We start from the raw sequence: 16,379 nt of genomic DNA, 5'->3' as shown, positions 1-16,379 counted from the left end.
GTACCTAAAATCTCAACAGTGATAGAGATATGTTTCCCAGTCCATTTATTACAGGCTTTATAGAGACAGTACACTCTGATGCATATTGTTAGCCAAACCAAAGTCACAGCTGGGAGACTGCAGCGTCTTCCTGTAGGGGAAATGATGCTATCATCCTGATACTCACCAGGCCTGGAAGACTGTGGCACTCCTACAGCATGTGTGTTCAGATGTTGCAACAGAACACTGCCAATAGGATGGCTCAGAAAAATAAAAACTCATCTTCTCATTTCTGGGGGCTTGAAGTCTACAGTCCAAAGGCGGACAGGTTTCAGTTCCCTCTCAGAGTTTTGGAGGAATCCCTTCCAAACCTCTTCCTAGCTTCCAGTGAATGACAGCAATACTTTGGTGACTTTGGGTTGTAGATCCATCCCTCCATTCCCTGCCTTTGTCTTCACGTGCTATTCACCTGGTATCCAGGTCTCCTGTCACATAAGGACACCAGTCATGTTGGACTTAGGGCCTATCCTACTCCAGTTTGATCTTATCATAACTTGATTGCATCTGCAGACTCTTTCCAACAGTCTCAGGCACAGATGCCAGCACTTAGAACACGAGCACACATCTGCATGAGAGAGAATTCAACCCATAAAATATGCAGAGTGCCTCACCAGTGGAGCCAGTAAAAGCAGGAGAGAAAGCCCAACATGGCACAGAACCCAGCTAAGGGAACATTCACACCGCTGTTGCTATAAACAATAATGAAATATGAGTATATCCCAAAAAAGAATTAATACATTTGAAGATGGGTTGAAAAATTAAAGAGCAATGTGTTTCTTATCTTTTATCCACAGATCTATGTGTTTTACAACCTTGATGAAAGCTCAGACAGAAGAAAAAGAACCACACCTTCCAACGGGTCAGAAGAAGTCAGGGAGTGCTGTCAGTGCCTTGGAGTTCCACTGTGTGTTCCCCTGTGGCCCTCAGACTCAGTGTGCATAGTGAAATGAATTAGGCAAAGGTAGAGATCAAGATCCTTAGCAAAACACCTAACTCATAATTAACAAAATTCTCCCAGTTACTGAAAGGGTTTGGATGAGAGTTCAGAAGGGACTCAGATGGATTACTGGGAAATGGAGGATTTATTAGAAAAGTTACCAAGGCATAAACAGATAGACCACAGCATGGCCAGGTCTTAGAAGAGAGTTCAGAGACAGACAGCATGGGGATAGGGGGCTCCCATGGTAGAAATCAGGGTCTCCTCTTCTACCCTTCTGAAGGTGGTGGCGATTTCACAGTACAAACCGGCAGCCAGACACTGGTTCACTGGGCAAGGGGCAGGGAGGGGGTGAAGCAAGATGTGCGGTCACCAAAACCCCTCTGATACAAACTCACTTCCCAGGAAGAGATCCTGGCATCTAGCAGTGTGTCCGCCAGGGAATCAGTCGCAGACGATGTCTCAGAAGGGTGTCTGTGCTATCTGGGGGAGGGTAGCAGGGGCTGGATTTAATACAACACTAGTACAGTTACTCCCGTGTAGTCCTGAAGTCGACAGCACACTACCAACGACAACCATACAAATAGTCTATTAGTAATACATTATGGCTTGTGAGATGTAAAGACAACAAATGCAGCTGAACTCTATGGCTTACTACAGAGGCAAGATCTCGGACACATTCCTAGACAGACTGAGCAGTGTTTACAAAGTGCATATTGAGGGAAGCACACAGGAGCCGTGGCTAGACAAAGATGAAATGAGTGTTTTTCTACTGGGCTGATAAAATTTAGATGTTCTTAAATGAGCAACAACACTGCACCAACTTTATGTATTAGGCAACAGTCCAAGCATGTCACTCTTTCTGGAATTTCAGAACTCAATCTTTTGTGTCTGAGGCAATCTTGGCATGCAGCAAGATCCATGTCATCACTGTAAAAAAAAAAAAAAAAAAAAAAAAAAAAAAAAAAAAAAAAAAAAAAAAAAAAAAAAAAAACACCACCGCCCACTCACTGTGTAGACTGTAGCCAGCAAAGTGACAAAGTCCTTTAATCCCAAAACCCAGGGCAGAGGCAGGCAAGTCTCTGAAAGCCTGATGTACATGATGAGTTCCAGGACAGCCAGGGCTTCCTGGTGAGCTTGTATTCAGAACACTCCAGAATCTCACAGATATTACAAGACTCCAAAGCATCTTTGGGCAGCTCTGCCTGTTTTAAACTTCACAGGTATGGTCTACTGCACTCCTTCAGGACTGTTCTAGTTCAGCACACTTCTCCCTGATGAAGGAAAGGCAGCCATGCTGGACTGCACCTGCCTGGGCATAAGGCTACAGAGGGATGATGCCACAGCTTATCTCCAGCAACCTGAGAGAATGACACATGCCATCAGAAGACTGGGGCCTTGTCAGGGGACCATCAAGGGCCCAGCTGCACCATGGGTCAAAGCAGTTGTTACACGCTTTCAACTTGGTTCATCCCAGGGCTGAGGAAATGCTGCTGGAGTAGGCAACAGAATTGTAGCTTCAACCCACTGAGAAAACATAAAACAAGGCTGCACACAGAGAGCAAGGGAAAAGATGCAAGTAAACAAACGTAGAGGCCGAAATGAGACATGTCTAAGGATTCCCAGGTGAATTTTCTTGAAGACAAAAAAACAGAAACATCCTCCCATGCTGATGTTCACAAGACCGAGTGAGACTCTGACTTCAAAGTTCTTTCCCTTACAACTAGAAGCACAACACACAAACACACACACATACACATATTCTCTCTCTCTCTCTCTCTCTCTCTCTCTCTCTCTCTCTCTCTCTCACACACACACACACACACACACACACACACACACACACACACACACACTCACATGCAGCAGAAGAGCCTCCCATGCTGAATCTCTCTTACCTTCCAGAGCTCGGGGGGCCCTTCTACAAGTTTCGCTTTCGTGTGACAGTATTTTAGGGCCAACTGCAAGCACTCTGTTCCAAATTCCAAGTCATAGTCACTACACTGGTAACAAAGGAAAAGAGAAACATACATAGAGGACTTAACAAACTATAACACAATTGGAAAAAACAAAGCAAAACAAAACAAAAAAGCCTTTTATTTTACAAATGAGTAAAATATGAAAGGAAGCACTCAGAGAATTAGCAAATGAGTTAATTATCTGACTGTATTATAGAATAATCGTTTTTATGCTCTAAAAATGAAATAAAGCAATGAGCAAACAGGAAAGTCTAAACCATCACAAAGAGCTGGGCTCCCTGGATGCCTTCGACTAGAACAATATTTCTTTCTGTTGCTCATCTGAAAGCAGGGCTGAGGAATTCCCACGTCAGAGACCTTCCTTCTACATACATCTGTAAAATCCAAATCCCTGTCTTCCATTTATAACAGGATATTAAGCCATCACGGCTATTATTCATTTTAATATTTAGAATATCAATATATCATTCTTTTTTTTTCCAGAGCTGAGAACCAAACCCAGGGCCTTGCACTTGCTAGGCAAGTGCTCTACCACTGAGCTAAATCCCCAACCCAATATAGTATTCTTAAAACATTTTTATCTTTGTTTCTAAACACAGAAATGGTTCAGGCTTTCACTATATAGAAAAACAAAAATTTCCCAAACACAGTAAAACATACATAAATTTAGGTAGAACCAGCAAAACCACTAAGCAACGATATAATTCACTGAAGCTCTGAATAATGTACCATCTACATAAAGATAAATAACACACGAGTCATGTCCTCAGAGGAACTTCAGTCTAGCGGGGAGGCAGACTTCAGAAACCGGCAACAGGATGTCATCTGCACCCTGGGAACTTATCTATAGGAATCACACAGGGAAAACTATCTGACTGTAGTTTAAGGAGGGCCTATCAGAGGCAGCAGTCTCTGGTTGCCAGCAGAAAGACTAACTGGAAGATGAGGAACAACATCTAATCAAGTGAAGTCTTGTCAAGGTAAGAGCATCAAGGCATTTTTATTCCCAAGTTTATGTGTGAGGATGCACCTATGCATGTGTGTGTGTGTGTGTGTGTGTGTGTGTGTGTGTGTGTTTGTGTGTGTGTTTGTGCATGTGTGTATGTACCTATGTGTGAGGATGCACCTGTGTATGAGGATGCACCTGTGTGTGAGGATACACTTATATGTATGAGGATGCACCTGTGTGTGAGGATATACCTATGCGTGTGTGCGTATGTGTGTGTGTATGCGTGCGCATGTGTGTATGCACCTATGTGTGAGGATGTACCTGTGTGTGAGGATACACTTATATGTGTGAGGATGTACCTGTGTGTGAGTATGCACCTAATTGTGTGAGCATGCACCTATATGTGTGAGGATGTACCTGTGTGTGAGGATGCACCTATATGTGAGGATGCACCTATATGTGAGGATGCACCTATGTGTGAAGATTCACCTATGTGTGTGAGGATACATCTATGCATTTATGTGTATGTGTGAGGGTGCACCTGTGTGTGAGGATGCACCTATGTGTGAGCATGCACCTGTATGTGTGAGGATGTACCTGTGTGTGAGGATGCACCTATATGTGAGGATGCACCTATGTGTGAAGATTCACCTATGTGTGTGAGGATACATCTATGCATTTATGTGTATGTGTGAGCATGCACCTATGTGTGAGGATGCAGCTGTGTGTGAGGATGCACCTATATGTGTGAGCATGCACCTGTGTGTGAGGGTGCAGCTGTGTGTGATGATCATGGGACACAGGTGTACAGGTGGGTGATGGCAATCGAACTCCAGTCCTTATGTTTGTGTGACAAGTACTTTGCCCACTGAGCCACCATGTAAGGGGAACAGCAGCAAGGCACAATAATAAATACAGTATTCAGCACAAACTCCAAAGTTACTTTATTGTACTGGAAGATGACAAAATCCTAACTGTAGTAGCCTTTGAAATTTATGAAAAAAAGCCAAATATGCAAAGTCTCTATTTCACCTGAACAGTTACAACTCACATCTTCTATTTTTATGTGCTACATCATAGAATTTCAAGGAATGCTTAAATCCGATATCAGGAGTTACATTTGATAAGTTAAGATGAATGCTGGTAGACCTCTGCTTTATAGTTTCAACATTCTTACAATAGTATCTGGTACTATGTGAGATGTCTACAGAGGGAAGAACTACCCCATGATAACACAATAACAAATAACAACCTTGACTTTCCCTGAAAGGAAAAACAGAAAGAATGAACATTCCCTAGCCAGTCTTGCTGATGCTCACAAAATGCATCATGAGAAAAGTCTGGAGGACGAGTCCCTTCCTGTCTGCCTCCCATGGTGCAGTGAAACACACGAGATGTTGTGCTCTTGGCTATGCCATAGGTGAGTCTGTGGAGAACAGGAAAATATAATGCAAATATTTATGAAATTCATTCAGGAAAAGAGGCTGGGCTTTCTTGGAGACAAGTCTGGACTTATCAGTATATATATAGATTAATATTATAACAGTAATGGGGCTTGAAGACATTTTATAATAAAACTTTTCTTTAAAAGTGAGTTCAGAACTCTGCAGTCAGTGAAAAAAATCTGAATGTCTGCTATTCAAAATATTAAGGGACAGATACTTTTTCCTAAGACATGGAAAATTACAAGATATGATACACATATTTGAGCAAAGAAAAGACAGAGAAGTACCAAAGGGAAACTCTGTCCTTCAGTCTGTCAGAGCTGTAGTCACAGGCTACGGAAGGAACTTTTGACCTCAGAAAAGTTTTGCTTTCTTATGAGAGCAAGGCCACATGTCCTGGCTCATGCATATCCATATGCAAAGGGAAGAGCCACTGCTGGTCAGTGAGGACACAAGGAAGACCCAGGTGAAGAGCTTGGTCCCTTCCCTGTGGTAGCATTGGTGGAACTTTTAGACTATACACCTAATGGAAGGGGTGTGCCCTTGAAGGAGATATGGAACTGCAGTGTCGTCTTCTTCATTTCCAGACCCCATGAGATGAGCAGCTCCTTCTGCCCTGTGTGCCAGAGATTTAACCACCTGTCCATAGCCCCAGAGCAAAGAGGACACAAATCAAAAGCCATGAAACCATGAGATAAACATTTCCTACAGATAAGTCATTATATCATGTATTTGTCACAACAGAAAGTGAACTAATATTCTCCCTACTTGGCCTGTTAATCCATAGATGTAAAGAGAAGGACCACCACCCAAATCATGGCCAAATTAATTAAAACAAGTTTTATTAGTGTACTTCCTCTCCCTAAGGCAGAGTTCAAGAGATCAGCACTGGGTGTAGGAAAGATAAGGTTTCTATAGCTCAGAAGTGAGTGGTTTCCTAATTGGAGATTTGGCAGGGAAATAAGTCGGGGGTTGGGGGGTCACAGAAGCAGAACATAAGCATAACAAGTTGGTCATAACAACCTTCTGAAACAAAGGCTGCAAGGCGGTCATAACAACCAAGGTATGGTTACCATTTCATGGAACAGGCAGTACAGAACAATTTGTAGCTAAGGTTACAGGTGTGGCTAGCTTAATCTTGAAAATCAGATATTTAATCATAAATAGAAACATTTACTATAAGATGGCTTTTAAGTCCAGGATGAAGGCAGGCTGGTTCATCAGGCCCTCCTCAGTAACCCTCTCCCTGGGAAGAAGCTCTCACATACACATCTAGCTTTCTGCTTATTGGTTCCCATTGCTGAGCACTTCAGCCATTAAAACCCTGCACATATTAATCTCATACACTTTCCATTCCCAGCAAAGTAACCCCAGCATCCTTGCCATGCCCGACTTGGTTACACGTGCTCTCTGTCTGCTATTTTCTGACTTCTCTCATATGCTTATGCTTCCGAGCTAACCGCAGTTACTGGATAAAAGATAAATAGAACTTTGGCAATGCTGTAGTTATGGAGGGAGGGGCAGGCACTTCTGTGCATGTATGATGAATCCTCATTCTTTTCATGAGCCTCAGCCTCTAGACTGTGGACTCATCAGCTGAGTCCTCTGAGCCACAGGAGTTGGGCCAGAGTTGGTTATTTCACCTCCCAATTGTGTTAGTTGGACTTTCTCATTGACGTCACCAAGTAAATACCTAGAAGACCAACTTAAAGAGATTAATTACTTTGCTCAGTCTCAGATAGGAAGGGCATGGCAGAGCACCTCAGATTATGATGGACAGGAAGGAGAGAATTAACAGAAAGGAGCCAGAGCATGATGTAGTTCCACAGTATATACAACTTCCTTCAACAAATGCTCACCTCTCACAGTTCCACCACTTCTCAATACTCTATTCAAATTTTGAATGCATCAATTAGCTTACCAAATTTCCTAAATGCTGTTCAATTCGGTCACGTTGACAACCAAGATAAACTCCCTGAGTCATGATGATCAGGCTCAGGCTCTCTCGACACCACTTACCAGGAAAATTTCTGCTCTGGTAAGTTTTGATTCTGTATTTATCTATTTGTCTTTCCAAATGAGTGACACTAGTGTGACCTATTACCTCACATTTCTCAATGATGGAAGAAGTGCTTCTTCTACTTTTACACATGCTATGATGGAGCAACAGCTTCTAAGCTCCTTAAAGAGGACCACACGTACTTTTGAGACGTCTACAAGAGGTGATAGTCTACAAAACTGGAAGAGAAACATGAGGCAAGAAAAGACATGCAATATGGTAAGCCTATCTACACAAAGGAGTGAGAAAAGGAATTCCAGAATAGGAGTGAAAAAGGAATCCCAAGTCATAACTCTGCGGGAGCAGAATGAGAACAGATAAGAGGCTCATCAGAAAGAATATCAGTGGGAGGTCTCAAAATAAATAGAATGCTTCTAGATTTGAGAATCAGACATCAGGATTGGCACGAAGCTGTTTCATTTTCATATGTTTCCCATGTATGCACTTTTGTGTGACTACTTCTTGCCTCAAAGAATGTAACATGTATGTAGTATATTGTACTATGCAGGGGAAAAGTGCTATATTTCCTAAAAACAAGTGCTTACTAGGAAGTGTAGTTTTATTTCAAATATAGATATTTAATACTTTCAGAAAACCAGTCTAATGTTCCAGTTATAAGCTACAGGGAAAATAAAATCTAAACCCCCAAATCTAAAATCATATCTATGCAGTTACTCTATCATACAATTTTGAATCTGGCTAGCAGTATGACAAACAGAGGATATTAATTTTCACACATGCCAATCAACTTGTTCTTATAATTACTATCTCTAAAGCGATGTACAAACTGTGCACACTAAAACTTACAACATGCCCCTTCATAGGTTTGATGTAAACAATAGAAATGCAGCCATGCTGTAGTGAATATGAGGCACTGTGGCCAATTGAGAGCATAGATATTGGGAACACACAGACCTGGCTTCCACCTGGGGAAGGTTTCAGACTGGAGACAGACTAATCTGTCCCCTAGCATCTTCAATTTGATGAATAGTGACTATGAGTTAAATGAGAAAAAACATTACAGTAACAGGAGGCATCTGTCGAGTGATTACTGGTAACAAGTTGTATATGTGGTCTAACAAATTAACTATGATAAATTAAAGCCCCAAATCTGGGGTTCGGAAAGCTGTCAGCACCGGATCAGTCCCCATCACTGGTTAGGCAGAGCTTTCTTTTCTCTGCGGGGAGACTGGAGGTGAGCCTGACAATGTAGGCAGGAAGGCCATCTTTGCCCTCTACTTTCCTTTATGCTTAATGTCTGCTCAGAAAAAGAGATTTGTCTACTACGTCACAAACAGCAAGACTTCCTTCCTTCCATGGCAGAAAACATTCCAGTGCTTATGAATGCATGTAATTGTGTTTTCCTTATCATTCATCCATCAATACGTATTTCAATATTCCCCATCTCTGCTGCCATGAAGAAGGCTTCAGTGGACATCAGTATAGATACTCCCCTGATATGATCCATGCACTGTCCTTAGCCATGCATTTGGAGGAGGACTGCCGGGCCAGAGGTTCTATTTATAATCTTTAATATTTTAAGGAAACCAGATCATTTTCAGTAATGGTTGCTTTGGGTCACATTGTCACCAATAAAGTCCGAGAATTCCCCTCTCCGCATCCCAGCACACTTGCCTCTTCCTGGCTTTCTGATAACGGCTATCCTAGAACATGTGAACTGACTTGTCTTCATATGAACAACTCATTTCTGTTATACACCTGCAGACTTCCCTTTTGGAACTCGTTTGGAGTGCTCACTTCTAGTAGCAATCTCGAACTTGAACCCCTAACTCATGATCCCTCTTAACCCCCAACACCGAACCCTCCTGGTTACCTCACTGAGGCTTCAAGCTCATGAAACCAATACTTGCTCTTTATTGGAAAAGTCATCACTTTCTTAAATCCTGGTTAAATGCCTGAAGAGATTTATTACCAGGATCCCAGCTTCCTTGTTCTGCTATCCTAATAGTAGCTGTTCTTTATAAACTCAGCCCACAAATTAGCCATGTTGCAATCAGCTTTCTTAGTTGGTAGTCTATACATTTATCATGTATATGTGCACATGCTATTAAAAACCAGTATCTGCCAGGCATGATGGTGTACACTTCTAATCCTAGAACTCAGGAGCAGAGGCAAGCAGAAATCTGTGAGTATGAGGCCAACCTAATGTACATACAGAGCACTGACCATCCAGGGCCACACTGTGAGACACTGTTAAAAAAAGAAAAAGAGAAAGAAAACCAAAAGTCTGCCTCAAGGCTTAATGTGAAAACAATCCACTCATTGTTGTAGAATACTACTTTAAGGTGTGTTAGATTTGTTTATGCTGTGGAATATTTGTTTAATGATGCAAAGGTGTGTTGCATTCTTTTATGTGGTATTTGTTTAACCCTGTGAAGCTATGTTACTGCACCTGTCTAAAACACCTGATGGGCTAATAAAGAGCTGAATAGCCAATGATGAGGCAGGAGAAAGGATAGGTGGGGCTGACAGGCACAGAGACTAAATAGTAGGAGAATTCTGGGAGGAAAGGAAGAAAGAGAAGAGAGAGGAGGACTCGAGGGGCCAGCTACCAAGCTACACAGCAAGCCACAGAGTAAGAAATAATGAAAGTTATACAGAAATAGAGAAATATAAAAGCCCAAAGGACAAAGATAGATGGGATAATTTAAGAAAAGCTGGCTAGAAACAAGCCAAGCTAAATCCAGGCATTCATAAGTAAGAATAAGTCTCCTCCATGTGTTTATCTGGGAGTTGGGTGGTGGGCCCCCCCAAAACACCAAGAGCCAAAGAACAAAAGAGCAAAAACAATCAAGAACAATTCATCCCCCTATAACTAACTTTGTCTTCCATACAGGCTGTAAACACTAGCCTAGTATTTTATTTCTATGTTTAACAGTCAATATTTGCCCAGTTACACATATGCAGAAGATCTGTGGTCAGTTACAATACACTTGTTCATGACACAGTTGTGGGGTGGCAGAGCTCTGATTCCTGTTTCCTCAGCCGGCTTAGACTGGAGGGGCAGCAGCTGTAGACTGTCTTCCTGTGGCTGTGAGAGCAGCACAAGAGGACAACCCAGCACTGCTGGCACACTGTCAGCCTCCACCCGTTACATCCAGCAAAACCCCTCTGCCCAATGCAAATCAGGCAGACAAGTACACATTGAGAATGAGACGCTTTGCCCAGAAGGTTCATGGCAACGGTACAAATGCAAGACACTGTTTCCAGAAGACGGTGACTCTACTCTGCTTGTGTGATTTACCTACCACACAATGCTTCTAATTAATATATCTGCGATGTGACCTTTTGCTTTTTCTTTTTTATTTATTTATTCTATTTTGAACAACAACAAAAAACAAGAAAGAGCTTTATCTCTTTTCCTCACCACAATACACAGCCGTACTTTCCACTCCCATGATTTCAACGGTGTAGTTTTGATCTCACCAGCACTGACTATGCGAACCTTTCTCACAGCTAAACACATAATGCTAAAAGTTGCTTTCCTGAATAAGTTTGCTTGGCCTGGAATCCAAGCTTGTCTTTTGTTTTATGTGGTTAGCTTTCTGTGTGCTTATAACTCATTCAATACTGTGTGCACACTTGGCTACCCATACCCACATCTACTCTCGAGATATGCTAAGAATCATGAAAAAGTCACCCTTGGAATCTTTGACTCTTTTCAACAGAGACCATTGTACTTTCTGCCAATTCCATAGGTACTGTTCTCAGAATACCACCTACCATCCCAGGGACACTCACGATCTCTGTCATTCAGCCCAGCCCTGTGTTTGCTGTGCAGTCTTCTTGTTTTAGGTGGCCTATTTTCCCAAAACAAATCCTCCAAGAACTTCCTATGGAAAGATTGCACAGAGACGTTTATGAAAATCCCTCAGACTGGTATGTTCAGGAATTTCCTCTTAAATTGGAGAGATTGCACAAACAAAGACAGAAAGAAAAGCCACAAAGATGCTAGCTGCTGAGAGGGAGCAGGGACTTCCTCGGTCAGCCGTCAGCCTGCACAGGTTCTGGAGTCACTGTGGGAAAGCACCTTGGCCCTCCACTGAGGCAGCCTGTGTTCTCCTCTTCTCGCTCCTCCTCCCAGAGCTGACTTCTCTGTCAGCTTCTTCTCACAAACGCGCACTGTTTTCTCTTTCCTCTGCTCCTAAACTTGGAGAGCTCTTTGCTTGCCTCCAGTTGCTGGGAACTTTGCCCTCTTACATCTGAGTCTCTGCCATGAATGCACCTTCCCGGCTAATTTTCTTTGTTATTGGCATTCCTCCTATTCTTGATCTTAAGGATTTATGACAGCTTTTTTTCCTTTCTATTCCCTTGAATGATGTTTAAGTTGTGAATAAAATGATATAAATTGTCCAGTCCACTATCAGTACCTAGAAACAGAAAATGTGTACATACTAATTACATACATATTCCAAATTGACTTCTACAAAGATGGCCTCCCCTCATATGGTATGCAATTGTAACATATTTTTAAACATAAAGTAAATGAATATGACTCACAGGGATTCAAAACGTCTGGGGAAAAATGTTTTGTGTATAATGCGATTATTTTTCTGGGAAAGAAAGGATTTCTTAATTTTCAGAGGTTTTACAACCCTCCTCCCCCCAAAAAAGGTTAGAAACTATTGTTTTATGGTAATCATGTAATGGTCCATGGCTACAAATAATCTGATTATACATCATTCCATCCATGACAACATTCAAATTACTATTGCAGTGGGGCAGCCCGGGAAGTTTGCCCAACAGGGAACAATATATACATCAGAGTAAAGCGAAATGAAAGGCATGCATGCACAGGTTTCTCGTTCTGTCCTTGGAGGAGCATGCTCACAATAGTCAAGTATTAACAAAATAGACCAGTCTACAATTAGGTAAACAATGAACACCTGCATTCAATTTATCATCTCAAAATCAAACCTGAAGCATTTTGCATACATTTACATTGCTTGAATTATGCAATGCTGCTTAGAGTTGCATGAGACAGTTATCCAAGAAGCTTTGTTCTTCTATCAGATCATCTTCTGAGTAAACAGCCTCCGACTGTGTTCATACGGGGTTGATACAGAAACACTCCTCACTGTATGAGAAGTAAAAGCACAAATGATGTGCATAAGCACAAGATTTCTTTTTGGGTAGGAAATTTTAAACGAGTTTACACAATGCATTTGCAAAGGCCTTTAAATATCCAGTATTACGAAAAAAACAAAAGCTATCAGATTATTCCAAATCTTGGCAAGCTTACACAGCCAGTGCTCAATACGATAGCAATGCCATCCATAGCTGTCAGCTCAGCAATCCAGAGACTTTCAATTTAAATGGATGGATCCAGATAATTAGTACAAGGTAGTATTATGGGAAACAACTTCGCTGATAATAGGTAATACTGAAATTGCACTTTTAGCCCTTCATGACCAAATATTGCCCAAAACAATAAAAAGCAAAAATGTCAGTGGACTGTTTGACTCTCATTTATCTTCTTGGGTGAACTACTCAAAAGTTAGACAATAAAATCAGAAAATGAAATAGTGGCCTAAATTACAAGCCATTAATCTTATGTGGCAATGAATTATCTAATATGTGTAAACAACTGAAGGAAAACAAAACCCTTATCACCATCTAAGCACAAAGAAAGAAAGATTTAAATTCCTGCAAGAACTGTCAGAGAGTTTTGCCACCAGCGCATCAAAGGAGCCTAAAGAGCTGAAATGAGCCCAAGACATTCAGAGGAGGGAGAGCCCAGGTCTAGACTTAGTTTCTAGACCTAGCAGCAGGATCAGCCACAATGTATAAAAGCCAGTCTACTGCAGTGGCTAGTGGTCAAAAGAGTTGAAGTTACCTGCAAGGCATAGTCACACTCACAGGCAGTTGAAACTTATCTCCCAACTTTTTTTGTTGTTGTTTTTGGTTTTTTGAGACAGGGTTTCTCTGTGTAGCTTTGCGCCTTTCCTGGAACTCACTTGGTAGCCCAGGTTGGCCTCGAACTCACAGAGATCTGCCTGCCTCTGCCTCCCAAGTGCTGGGATTAAAGGCGTGCGTCACCACCGCCCAGCTATTATCTCCCAACTTTTAAGTGAGAAATATGGAAAAGAATAATTGGAGACATTGGATAACCTCTGTTCACTAATGAAACAAATATTCATGGGAAATCTTCCAGGCAATATGCTGAGATGAATAAGTAAGGCTGAGAGGGTTGAGTAGGTAGGAAGCACATAGGCACATATAAAATGAGGAGCTCACTGTCTTAGTGGCCACATGCCACACATGGAGAAGCCAAACAGAGACACCCATGGATCTTGTTACACATCTTTCTTTCATTCAACTGATACATCCTAACTCACAACAAATGCGAGTTTAGTGCAATCAGAACTATAACAATCTGCATTAATTCCCAACAGACATTATCCTAAATCTTTCCTAAACAAAACTATGGTTATAAAATTATTTTTCCTACTTTCTGCACAGCTTGACCAGGAGTGTCTTGCTGATCTTCTCCTTCAAGCTGGCCCCTTCTTCCTGCTCCCTAGCTTTCATCTCACTGGAGTCTGGAGAACTAACCCGCAAGTCTGCCATACTGCAAAGTGCCTCACCATCAACTCTTCACTAAATGTGACCCATGAAACTCAGCTTCTGCCAAATTCTGTGGCCCCTCTGCTTAACAAACACCTTTTCTTTATTCTGTCAGGGCTATGTTCTTCTAACTAGACAGATACCATAACAGAGGAAGAATTAAATCCACTTAAACACTAGGCAATAAGGCTAAACACTAATAAAACAAATCTTTTAAACAATAAAATAGAATGAAGGACAAAAATGTGAATGAATTTCAAAATTTTTACTGCAGCAAGCAAGACAGATTGTAAATCCATGAGTTCATTGATATGGCTTATTTATTCATTTATTTGTTTGTTTGTTTGTTTGTTCTTTTTTAGACAAGTTCTTTCTATATAGCACTGGCTTTTCACTATGCAGACCAGATCAGCCTCAAATTCACAGACATTCTGATGGGGGAATGTCTTTTTATATACTGTGAAAATATGTTGCTCTGTTTGGTTGATAAATAAAGCTGTTTGGCCAGTAGTAAGGAAGAATAGGGTTAGGCGGGACATTTTAACTAGAGAGGCGGAAAGAGAAAGGCAGAGCAAAGGAGATGCTCCCAGCTGCCGCCATGAGAAGCAAGATGTAAAGATACCAGTAAACCACAAGTCACATGGCAAAGTATGGATTTATAGAAATGGGTTAATTTAAGATGTAAGAGCTAGCTAGCAAGAAGTCTGAGCCAGTAGGCCATATAGTTCGTAATTAATATAAGCCTCTGTGTGTTCATTTGGGTCTGAGCGGTTGCAGACCATGAGGATGCGGAGCCAGGTAGGCACAGGAAAACTTTCAGTTACAAGATTCACCTGCCTCTGCCTCCCAAGTGCTAGGATTAAAGGTGTGCGCCAACATGCCTGGCCTTGGAATAGCACTTTAGAGTAAACTACAGAGACAGAAACCAGACTGGCGGTGTCCAGGCTCAAAGGGCAGTGAAAGGAGCCAAGCACAGGGAGCGCAAGACGCATGAAGCTATTTGTCAGGTGGACTTTGCTGTAAAGTTTTCAGAGCTACACACTTTGTGATGCTTACCAAGAAATTTGAGTTCTACTTTCATACAGAGTATGTCCCAGTGAATCTTAAATACAAAAAATATCATTTATAATAACAAAAAAACAAGCTACCCTATAATAAATTTAACAAAAGAATTTTAAGACTTCTTGAGAGTTGAGTTTAGTATAAATGTAGTTTTAATTGAAAGAGATTTGACTATTCATAGATGCTATATTAGAAATATCATAGTTCATCTTCAAATCACTCTCCGATAAATTACAAATAAAATAAATAATCTTAATGTATTCTTAAAAATTGTAAAAATCTAAACCCTAAAATTTATATAAGAAATAAAGCCCTAAAATCCCATAGTACTATTAAATAAGAATCAGTCAATATAACTTCCTGAATATGTTATTGCCAATAAGTTATAAATTACAATTGACATATTCTTTGCCTTGTGCCTATTGCCATAATAGTATCATGTTATAGCAAGTAGGATACCTTGCTAAAAAGAACAAATCTCCAAGGGAACTTGATAGCAGAAAAGGATACATGTAGTTGTAAATATCTGACAGCTGGCATTACAAGTAAGTGGGAAATTAATGAGGACTTATTCTGCAAATTGTATTGGCTAAATTGGTTATTACTATACAACTTTTTCTCTGTACCCAAATCAAGGATAAAAGTTTAGAAAAAAAATTATATTGGAGAATATTTTTTTGCCCTCAAAGTGGAAAGTTTCCAAGTACAAAGTCTCCAAGACCCTCAAAAATCCACAAAATTGAAAAAAAAAAAAAAAAAAACAAAGAGAGGGAAGTTAATTGTTCCACCTATAACAAAGAATTCATTCAGAATATAAAAGGATTCTAAAGAGTCAATAAAGAATAAATCTGCATAAAACTAACAGAGTGGGCAGGAATGGCTCATCAGGTAAAGGCACTTGCCACAAAGTCTGATGACCTGAGTTTCTCCCTAGGACCCACAGAAGGAGAGACCTGATGAGCACACACCGTGCCCATGTGTCCTAATGGACACACATGCCCATGGTACACATGTGCCCACATGCATACAGATATATAAACAAATAGATGTAGCTATTTTGAACAAGTATGGAGGCGCACGCCTCTAATCCTAGCACTTGGGAGGCAGAAGCAAACCAGTGTCTGTGAGTTTCAGGTCACACTGGTCTACAGAGTAAGTTATAGGCCAGACCCAGCCACAGAGTGTTATCCTGTATAAATAATAAGCAAACAAATAAACAAAACAAAATCCAAATTGCCCACTTATATCTAAATCTAAAGTAATGATTAAACATGAAACAGAAAGGAAACTCATACATGAAATGCTATTTAACATATGCTGG

At 41.0% G+C, this 16,379-nt stretch overlaps 1 protein-coding gene across 3 annotated transcripts in view; it reads right to left on the bottom strand.

Moving 5' to 3' along the window:
* Positions 1-16,379, bottom strand: part of Crppa (CDP-L-ribitol pyrophosphorylase A) — a 281,669-nt gene that overhangs the window by 175,617 nt on the left and 89,673 nt on the right. For 2 of the 3 annotated variants that reach the window (XM_028878413.2, XM_028878416.2), the window contains exon 4: positions 2,875-2,979. The exons of the other annotated variant lie outside the window; for it this stretch is intronic. In XM_028878413.2, the coding sequence (XP_028734246.1) occupies positions 2,875-2,979 (105 nt within the window). The remainder of the gene's footprint in view (positions 1-2,874; positions 2,980-16,379) is intronic. 3 annotated transcript variants of the gene reach the window in all.

Source organism: Peromyscus leucopus, chromosome 14 (assembly GCF_004664715.2).
Source record: "Peromyscus leucopus breed LL Stock chromosome 14, UCI_PerLeu_2.1, whole genome shotgun sequence".
NCBI classification, from domain to species: domain Eukaryota; kingdom Metazoa; phylum Chordata; class Mammalia; order Rodentia; family Cricetidae; genus Peromyscus; species Peromyscus leucopus.
Note: the sequence above shows the minus strand (reverse complement) of the source record. Positions and strands in the feature narration are given on the sequence as shown.